General features: G+C 39.7%; 2 protein-coding genes across 2 annotated transcripts; both read left to right on the top strand.

Moving 5' to 3' along the window:
• Positions 1-4,979, top strand: LOC131221434 (protein phosphatase 2C 32-like). Its single transcript, XM_058216685.1, has 2 exons — positions 1-685; positions 4,185-4,979. Exons 1-2 carry the CDS (start codon positions 563-565, stop codon positions 4,557-4,559), a joined length of 498 nt encoding a protein of 165 aa, XP_058072668.1. The 5' UTR covers positions 1-562; the 3' UTR covers positions 4,560-4,979.
• Positions 4,980-5,311: 332 nt separating this feature from the next.
• LOC131220093 (pyrophosphate--fructose 6-phosphate 1-phosphotransferase subunit alpha-like) lies at positions 5,312-9,394 on the top strand. The gene is made up of 5 exons (XM_058215063.1): positions 5,312-5,452; positions 8,248-8,352; positions 8,430-8,534; positions 8,618-8,734; positions 9,371-9,394. The coding sequence occupies exons 1-5, from the start codon at positions 5,312-5,314 to the stop codon at positions 9,392-9,394; spliced, it is 492 nt and encodes a 163-aa protein (XP_058071046.1).
• The last annotated feature ends 1,180 nt before the right edge of the window (positions 9,395-10,574 follow it).

Genomic DNA, 10,574 nt, shown 5'->3' with positions numbered 1-10,574 from the left:
TGGGGTCAATATTGGTTTTTGGGTTTTTTTGCAATGAAAAAAGAGAGACCGTGACGGCTGTTGTGGGGGCCGTAATGGCTGTTGTAGCCTGTATTATAAAGGTAAAGATGGTGGAAATTACGACCACTATTACCGTTACGGAATACCTTGATTGTAATATACACTTAAAAGCAACATTTGGCTTCTGAATGTTTTTCATTATCATTTATTTATTTTTATTCTGGATGGACCATCACCAATACTGATTGGAAAGACAATGGAAAGAATTTACCATATAAATTATTGGCTGCTTAAACAGTTGATTGGTACTGGATGAATCAAGGATTTATTCTAGGATGATGACTGGTAACATGATCAACTGATCCCGTTATCTGAGACAGTTGGGGGCCGCACAAATCGAGAGGGGTCCCCTCTGATCGGCATTAACATCCTTTACCCCTTGTAGGGTTGGAAGCGTGCAAATTTGGTGTTTGAATGCATTAGGAAGTCCAGACTGGTGAATGTAAATATAGAACAAAATAGAGGTGGAGTATTTGAGAGAATGATCATGTATGTTTATTAAATGCTACGGGATGTTTTGAGGATAAAAGCAGAACATCCTGATGATAACCAATCCATCTTGAACGATTGGGTGAAAGGGCAGCTGAAAGTCACTCGAGCATTTGGTGCGGGGTTTCTCAAAAAGGTTTGTCACTGATTAATTCCATGCTAATTTATTTTGCTTTTTTGTTTATGTGGTTAAGTCGACTTAAAACCTTATTCTTTTGAAGACACGGGCTTGCATCTCACAGAGGGCAGCATGCATGTGGAAGCATATTTCTGCATGCTTCCACATGCATGCATTCAGTTGTGTGATTTTCTTGTGTGTATTTGTGTGCAGTCACACAAGCATCTTGTCAGGTCTGCACAAAATGGGAAATGCAACCAGCACATGAATGCACAAACTGAGTTCAAAATAGTAGAACTTAATAAATTGCAATAGCTAGTAAAGGTGTGGCTCTTATTCTCCAAAACAAGCATCGCTATAAAATTAAATATCTGAAATGCCATCCCAAATACTAAGAGATGATGACTTGTACATGATGTGACATGATTTGCATATTTATGCACCAAATGGTTTGCTGCTAATAGATAGTGGTGCAACGTAGGTGTTGGGTTAGGTTGAGGATCATCTTAAGCCTAACCCAACCTCAAGAGGAGTCAGCTCGAGGCCCAACCCAACCCAAGCGACCCAACCCAAGGTATTGAATACTCAAACCCTAACACAATTCGGGTTTGGTCGGTTAGTTTGGTTTCGTTCGGGTCACTTGCACCTAGTAAACTAACCTATGAAATCAAGCCTGTAGCCATCCAATAATATCATTAAAATAACATTTGCAACTACCAGGATAACACTAGCCGTAGAAACAGGTACACTCCTTCACCAGCAAAAAGTCTACAATCGTCAATCATAAACTGATAAAATAAATTGAAAAAAGAAACTAATGTTTGGAGAGACTACTCAAAAGACATTGGATCACTTAGCATGTGGGCCTCGGGTCAGTTCTAACCATGGACCCTATTTTCCATGCATGGACAATTCCGATCATGAACCCTATGTCCACAACAGGCCATGACTTTATGCTTTTATTATGTATGTTTGTTATAAGTAACTCATATGCATATATACTGCATATAATGTTGGGTTCAGGTTGCCCGAGGCCACAACAAACCCAACCCAACCCAACCTGGGGATGACTTGAGGATTTTCAGCCGAAGCCCTACCTAACCTCAATCCAACCTAACCTAAAGTTCATGTTGGGCCAATCGGGTTTGGTTGACCCAACCCAAATTGCACCCTTATTGATATATACAAGTATACGTGATGACTCTGACATTGGCTAATACAATATTTATAATGAATCTTGTTGAACAAATTTCCAGCTCTCTTGCAGGAAATGTCACCTTGTCAAGCTATCTCATTGCGCCTCTAGAATCTTCATCTCTACCAAAGCTTTGTATTTCTTGTTGGAATTCCACAGACATATATCCACATTAGAGTCAACAAGTAGGATAGTGTTGATTCTTATTTCAGCTTTCAGAAGTATATGAGTACCCGGTATGTACCTTATATCAGTTTGTGAGTCAAATTAAATACCACATTTGAGATAGTCTACAAATATCTAAATTGGGTCATCTGCTGACCACTCTGAGATGGAAATTCATCATTATCAATAATGTAAGAATGCTCCTACCATAGCAACCATGTTAATGACTTCATGTTGTTGCACATATGCTTTTTGACTTATTTAGGTTATGTTTGAACCTGTAAGTAGCTATAGTCTCCATTATTATTATTATTTAGAGAACTGAAATTTTATTGAAAAGCCGCCATGGTGGGAAAAATACAAGAGCTAAGAAAAGAACCACGAGGAAAGATCAACATGGAGAGCTGATCTAACATAGAAAGCCCAATCCGAAACAGCTAGTTTGACCATATGAATGATCTCTGCAACTAAGAAGTCCCTATTTTGGAAACACCAGCTGTTTCGGGGCGCCAAACATACCAAAAAATCCCCATAGCACTAAGCTTCCATATTGCTTTCTTGGATTTACCCATTATACCACCATGCCAAGTCCACAAAAGTTGATCGACCCACTTTGGCATCACCCATGAGATATGAAAGATGCTAAAGAAGTGTTCCCAAACCTTTTGAACGAAAGGACAATGAATGAAAAGGTGGTCAATCCATTCTGCATCCCTCATGCACATCAAACAAATGTTCGGGAGAATAAGAGATCTCCTTTGAAGATTATCAATAGTTAGGATCCTTTTTTTATTTTTTATTTTTTATTTTCCTACCAGGCACACAAAAGCCACGATCCTCGGAGGGGTTCCGTAAGACCACTGGTGGAAAGGAAAGGAGTGAGGCGGAGATGGGTTAGAAATGAAGCTGTAGAACAAACGCATTGAGAAGACACCAGAACTATGACCTTTCCAAACTAACAAGTCTTCTTCTTGAGACGAAGGCGAGTGAAGCTTCAAATAATCGAGCATGTTAAGGAATTCCTCAAAATTGTTGTCTGATAAGTTTCGTCGACGAGGAAACCAAACACCGGCCCTGCCAATAGACGAGTAGCAATAATCCATTGTTATAAATTTGTCAGTAGCAAGGTATGCCAAGCTTGAAAAAATGACCTGTAAAGGCTTATACCCACACCAAGTGTCGATCTAGAAGCAAATGTAATCTTCCCTTCCAAGTGAAAAGGAGACTCTTGCATGGAATAGATGCACATAATAGCCTTCCATGCATGGGATGCGTGGTAGAGAGGAGGGTTTTGTGCTCCATACCCCCATTTGAGTACCATACTTGCTATGAAAGAACCTTGATTTTCTGATATCACCGTTTATAAGACACCTCTAATTCTTAGGGCAAGAACTCTGGTGAGGATTTTAGAAGGGCTCCCAATTAGAGTTATAGGCTCAATTTTGGGGACAAGGGCAATGAAGGTGGCTCCAAGTTCCTTAGCGAGGTGACCTCTATCATAGAATTCTGATATAAAATCCATAACGTCGCTTGAGGGCTTCTGATATTGTGGTCATTTGTAAGAGGAAAGAAAGATGCACAAAAGATGGAAATGCCCTCTCCGTCTAAAATGCATCTACTAAAAGTCTAAAAGTTTGTCCCTTTTCGAATTCTCTCTCTCTCTCTCTCTCTCTCTCTCTCTCTCTCTCTCTCTCTAGTAGTCTAATGTGAGTTTATTTGCATGAGGAGAAATTGCACATAGCAGCCTGCTGCTTGAGTTGGAAGTGCATCTTTTCAATCTAAGATGCAACAAGAGAATTCAGATACACAGCTTCCCTGGAGGTGTTATCTCGTGTTGTGGCATACAGGAGGTTGGTGGGCAGCATTTCCAAATTCCAAAATTTATATATGATGTGACATGCCTTGGCTGATGGTGATGATCGTTCCTCTTCCCAGTTGTTTGTTTTTGGGCCATCGGAGTTGAATCAACCAACTGAGAAAAATTAACAAATAAATTAAAATAGAAGAGCAGCTGCAAGTAAAGCTTCTCATTTCTGAACTGGTTCTTTGTTTCAGCATAAGTCAGAAGGCAACTGGTTTGATTATATTTCTTGGAGATCTTCCATCTTTTCTGTGAAACTGATTTATCTGTGGTTATGTTTCATTTCTTGGATGCAGCCGAAATGCAATGAAGCTTTGCTGGAGATGTTTCAGATTGAGTACATTGGGACTGCTCCATACCTCAGTTGTATTCCTTCTGTTCTCCATCACCGTCTATGCTCGAATGACCGCTTTTTAGTCCTTTCTTCTGATGGGCTTTACCAGTACTTCAGCAATGAAGAAGTATGGGACCATGTCGCATGGTTTATTGAAAACGTCCCTGAAGGTGACCCTGCACAGTACCTTATCGCGGAGCTTCTCTTTCATGCTGCCAGAAAAAACGGTCAGTTGATCCATCTTGTTTTTGTTTCATTGATCTTCATAATATTATTGCATTTAATAAAAAAAAAAAAAACAGAGGAAGAAAAAAGGAATCCTGCCCATGATTACTAGCCTACCACTCACTGGCCATGCTGTCTTGCTGTGATACCTAAATTTCATGCATGTAAACAAGGATATGGGTACGGAATTGTCACCGGTTGGATTTTAAGCATTGGTATTGCATAAAGCCCCACATCCATATCCTACATATCTGCACGAGAGCTTTGGCCAGCAGATATAGCATGGTGATACAAAGAAATGGGACTGTATCCGTTAGACACTTTTATTCTACGTAAAGAATCCTACTGGACTTTATTTCTATGTATTTTTGAAGAACTTTGGTACTCGGGATGTAAGAAAATTACCAACGCCCTATATTCGACGTACATGTGTGGCCTACCTAGTGATTGGACTAGCCTGGCTTTTGTAACAGGGCATGTTCATCTGGGATCCACCTGGTACATGGAATGGATCCTCACACGTGTGCTGTAATTTACCCCTTCAGTCAAGTCTGCCAATTGGTTGAGATTCTTAGGGGATTGATCTTGTTACCGTTGTAACTGGACCTGGTTCTTTTGGTGCAACTCGAGAGCATCGTTGCATGTCATCATCAAGCCTAACCACCATAAAAAATGCTGAGATTTTCAGCTGCAAAACGATAGTAATAAATGGTAGTAGTTTGGGAAAACAAGCTCTCTCTCTTTTTTTCTTTTGGCAAAAAAAAAGTTCATCTCATTTTAGTTAGGGTGTGTTTGGTTGCAAAAAAAATTCTTGAACTATAATGATTATTTCCACCAAATCAGACTGATTAATCATTAGATATCATGAATTTCACGATATTTGGTGCAGCCAAACAGAATGGGAGTGCCACAGATCAGGACTTCAGTTCTTTCATAATTGCTGGAGCATCTGGTTCTACTGTTGGTAGTCCTGAACTGAGGGAAAAAGCTGCAAAGATTATACATGTAGCTTCAAGGTAATGCTTCTTATCCATCATCTCTTTGTGGGGATATAACACAGACCCCATGATTGGACCCACAAAAGGATGTGGGGATTACAATAGGAAAAAAAAAATGCAAAAAAAAAAAATGAAAGCGAGTTGGGGCGGTGGAATACAGATACAGGAATACAGATATAGCTATGGTTATAATCCGTAGCTATAGATCGGCGGTGGAATCGTGGGATCTACGATTGATCCCCGAATGGGACAGCGAGTTGGGGCGGAATCGCCGGATTCGCGATTGATGGCCGAATCTATGGCTACGGATTATAACCGTAGCTATAGTCGTATTCCTGTTTTGACATGTAAAATTTTATTCTACCTACAATTTTTCTCTAACACATACTTTATATAAATATGTGTATATATATAAGCATATTAAAAAAAATTCACGGTTATACTTTGTCTCATTTCTTTTTTTATTCATATAGCAAGAATGCATTCTAAACTAAAATTAGTGAAGGGAAATGACCGTGAAACGAGGGTGAAGTGAAGGAAATTGACTGTGAAATGAAACGGAATCACTGGAATTGACCGTGAAATGAATGGAAATGACCATGAAGTGAAGGGAAATGACCGTGAAGTGTATGGAAATGACCGTGAATCAACATGGAATCGCCGGGATTCACCGCGAAATGCATGGAAATGATCGTGAATCAACACGGAATTGCCGGGAATGACCGTGAAGTGAAGCGAATTTAGCAGGAATTGAGCGGGCCAAACTGGAAATTAAGCAGGCCAAACTGGAAAATGAGCGGGCCAAACTAGAAATTGAGCGAGCTAAACATTAAGCGGGCCAAACTGGCCTAACTAGAAAATGAGCGGGCCAAACTGGAAAATGAGCGGGACAAACTGGAAAATGAGCGGGCCAAACTGGAAATGATCGTGAATCAACACGGAATTGCCGGGAATGACCGTGAAGTGAAGCGAATTTAGCGGGAATTGAGTGGGCCAAACTGAAAATTAAGCAGGACAAACTGGAAAATGAGCAGGCCAAACTAGAAATTGAGTGAGCCAAACTGGAAATTAAGCGAGTTGAGCGGACCAAATAGGAAAATGAGCGGGCCAAACTGGAAATTGAGCGGGCCAAACTAGAAATTGAGCGGGCCAAACTAGAAATTAAGTGGGCCAAACTGGCCAAACTGGAAAATGAGCGGGACAAACTGGAAAATGAGCGGGCCAAACTGGCCTAACTGGAAAATGAGCGGGACAAACCAGAAAATGAGCGGGACAAACTAGAAAATGAGCGGGACAAGCTGAAAAATGAGCAGGCCAAACTAGAAATTGAGCGAGCCAAACTGGAAATTAAGCGGGCCAAACTGGCCTAATTGGAAAATGAGCAGACAACAAATGAATGTGCGTATTTGAATGGAAAGACCTTTTGGTATTGAATTTGTCTTTTAAAAAAAACATTCAATTTGTCTAGAGGCTGAATTACTCTCATCAAACCAGTGTTTTCTAATTGTCATGTTTACTTAATGTCATTATTACATTGTTGGGTACCATGAAGAGACAGGAAGCCTCCAAAGATATTTTCAGGCCACAACAGCAAAAAAAGGCTAGGATCTTCCAGAGTCTGAATGATTTCAGCAAAGATGATATGACCTCAGCAAGCAAGAAATGTGCCACTTGTGTAGAGAAATAGAAAAATCATTCTATCACCTATATCTTGTTTGTAGAATGCCTAGGGATATGGAACTTCTTCAAACGCTTTTTAATTTGTTGGGTTCTCCAGAAAGTGGCCTTGGTCGTAGGTGGGTGAATGAAATTGTTGTTTAATCAAGTAGGGCGAATTTTGAGGATGCTTTCATTTGACATAATCTGGTGGATCTAGAAGGAAAGGAATAAGAAATTCTTTGAAAATAGAGTATCATTAGAAGTGAGTGAGAGACATGATCAAGAATTTTTTATCAGTTGGTTGAAATTAGTGAAAATGGGTTTTGTGTCACTTTGGCATCTGTATGGAAAGAGCTTGAACAGCGACAACACGGAACAAAAAAATTTAGTTGGTGTTATGAGAAGTGACTAGGGAGAAACAATATGGTGTTTCAGACCGGTGAGACTCCAACAAGGCAGGTGAGTCTCATTTATTTTCTAGGCTGGTTAAAGTGGAAAGAGATGTAGAAAATGCAGATCAAATTTCATTGTTAGCAAAACTAAAAAAGTTGGTATAAGGTATGTGCTGATATTTTTATCATGTTTCGAGGGAAGCTAGTGTGGTCACTGATCATTTCCATGCACTTCACGGTCATTTCCACAAAATTTCACGGTCATTTCCATGTATTTCACGGTCAATTCCAGTGATTCCGTTTCATTTCACGGTCAATTCCCTTCACTTCACCATCATTTCAGGGTCATTTTTTTCTAAAAAACAAACTAAAGTATAGGACTACTCCATTACAAGTCATCGAGTGGGACCCACTTGAGGTATGTATTCTATCTAGGCCATCCGACAATGGGGTGTGACATGCTAAGGGCCTCAGCTTCCACCTCCAAGATCCTATCGAACATTTGCTTGTCTGGGCTCGGCTGCATCCGCTTCTCTTCTGAGAGGAGACTCGAGTAGTAGGTGATGACGTCATCACATATGCAGGCTTTATCTATCCATGCATCTTATTAATGGAGAATTGGTAATACATTAAAACAGAGATAGCAAAGCTAGAAAACCAAGAAAAAACAATGAAATTATTTGGGAACAAAAAAGAAAAAGAAAATCATAGATGCTAAGTCTATTGACATGGTTAACTTGCTTATTTCAAGTCCTTGTTACACGGTGCCATGATTTTGTGCTTTGAAATTTTTGTTCAGATTGAGACGGAGAAACTCCTAGCGCAGTTGGTAGAGAATGAGATGAACAAGAGATTGGTAAACTTCAATGCTGTAGGTTCATTATCTTTATCCTTAATATTCTGGTAGACTGACATATTAGTGGATCTGTTCAGAAAGAAGGTACTTACAAAGGAAAGAAATTCAATGCTATCTGCCACTTCTTTGGTTATCAGGCCCGGGGTTCTTTACCATTGAAGTTTGACTGTGAATATGCCTATGTATGTTCTAAAAAACAACAGCTTTCTTTCCTTTTCGAGTTATGTTGATGATCTGTGCATGATTAAGAATCAAATCTGTGCAGGTTCTTGGGCACATCTGCTATCACATTCTAGCTGCTGGTTTGAATGGATACATGGCAACTGTGACCAACCTGAAAAATCCCGTGAACAAGTGGCGATGTGGTGCTGCTCCAATTATAGTATGTTCTCTGTTCTATTTAATTAGATCAAAATGCTCGTTACTTCTGATTCCTACAAGGAAATGTCAGAGATTGTTCCCAGCAGCAAAAATGGAGAAATTGGAAGTTTCATACAAAAATGAAATCAGCTTACCTTTTACCTCAACAGGAAAAAAGGGATCTTCAGTGCTGCCTTCTAATTCTTCGTGGTGTTTTCTCATAAAAAGAAAATTTCTTTCTTTAATTTACAAGTATTGTTTTCTCATAAAGACAAACTCTCTCTCTCTCTCTCTCTCTCTCTCTCTCTCTCTCTCTCTCTAATTTATTCATTTTTTCGCTGGCCCGATACACCAACTGATACTGACATTCAGAACCATGGGTGTGCATAATGCCATCACCATTTACCCATCGATATATGTGGCATACGTGTAAGCCAATTTAGACCAGTCCAAATCATGACCTCCATTCTGAATGGACTAAAGCTGAAAATCACACTAATTGGATGTCAGACCACTGTGATGTCAGAAAGGCTTCTCATTAGTCAAGGTAGGACTCTTAAGTCCTAACTGCAGTCTATGAGCATTGATGCCTAAGGGATATGAATGATCATAAAAGATACTGTAGCTTAAGAGCTCTTTCCTCAAATGTTATCTGCAGCAAAGCAACATGTTGTCTTCTTAATGATATTCTAATAGTAAAACACATTGTTTTTGCTCGATTAGTCTTCATTCCTTTCTGACCAATAGAAAGATGTGCAGATCTTAGCTATTGTACATAATCCTTGCTGCCTTGAGCTGATTGGGGTTTTGGTACAGGATGCTGAGACAAAAAACCACAAACTTTTTGATGGATGACTTCTATCGAAACCCAGGGCCTCTTCAGTTTGATGGCCCAGGCTCAGATGCTAAGCTCATTTTCCTATGTGTCGAAGATCAGGACTACATGGGACGGATCAAGAAGCTCCAGGAGTACCTTGACAAGGTTCCCTTCCCAACTGTGTTGCTTTTGTTTTATAACTTTTCATTTTTTTCATCTCATAGCCTTTCTGAGTGATGCATCCATATTCATTACAATCTATATGAAAACGGCTGATACCCGATGGTTTCATTGGCCAGCCACACTAATGCTCATGGTTGAAGCCAGTACCATCATGTATAACAGTATAAGGATATTTTGATCCATGTGTGTATGTGTGTGGTGTGTACTTATGGTTGAAGCAGATACCATCATGTATAAGGATATTTTGATCTGCGTGTGCACGTGCGCATGCATGTTTACTCTGTGTGTGCACATGCGCACATTCGTAGCTGATGGCTGCAATAAATATAAGGCTGGCACTGGGCCAGGCAAAATCAATATTTTGAGTAGGCCCAGCCGAATAAAACCCATCTCTGCCAGTTCAGAATCCATGCCCGAGGACCACCCCATTGCCAGGCCTAAATAAATTGCTGGTAGATTAATTTATATTATTTCCATTTCTCATTAATGAGGACACTCCCTCACCCTGTGTTTGTGTGCATAGTGATAAAAATCTTGTTTTTGGCAATTTCTCAGCCTGGAAATTTCTGGGGAGATTTAAAAAAATGTGAGGTTTTTTTGGGATATTATTGGGAAAATCTCCCGAAAATGAAATATTTGATATATATATATATATATATATATATATATATATATATATATATATATATATATATATATATATCTGTCTGCACGTGTATGTGTGAAATGTAACTTCCCATGAGGTCAAGCTGTGTGGGCTCCACCATGATGTGTATTGAACATCCACACCGTGCATTTGGTGTCTCTTGGTTACAGGATATCCCAAAAATCAGCGGTATCTAGAACTCAAGTGGGACACCAT

Source organism: Magnolia sinica, chromosome 12 (assembly GCF_029962835.1).
Source record: "Magnolia sinica isolate HGM2019 chromosome 12, MsV1, whole genome shotgun sequence".
Classification (NCBI taxonomy): domain Eukaryota; kingdom Viridiplantae; phylum Streptophyta; class Magnoliopsida; order Magnoliales; family Magnoliaceae; genus Magnolia; species Magnolia sinica.
The sequence above is the reverse complement of the archived record's forward strand: the minus strand, read 5'-3'. Positions and strand labels throughout refer to the sequence as shown.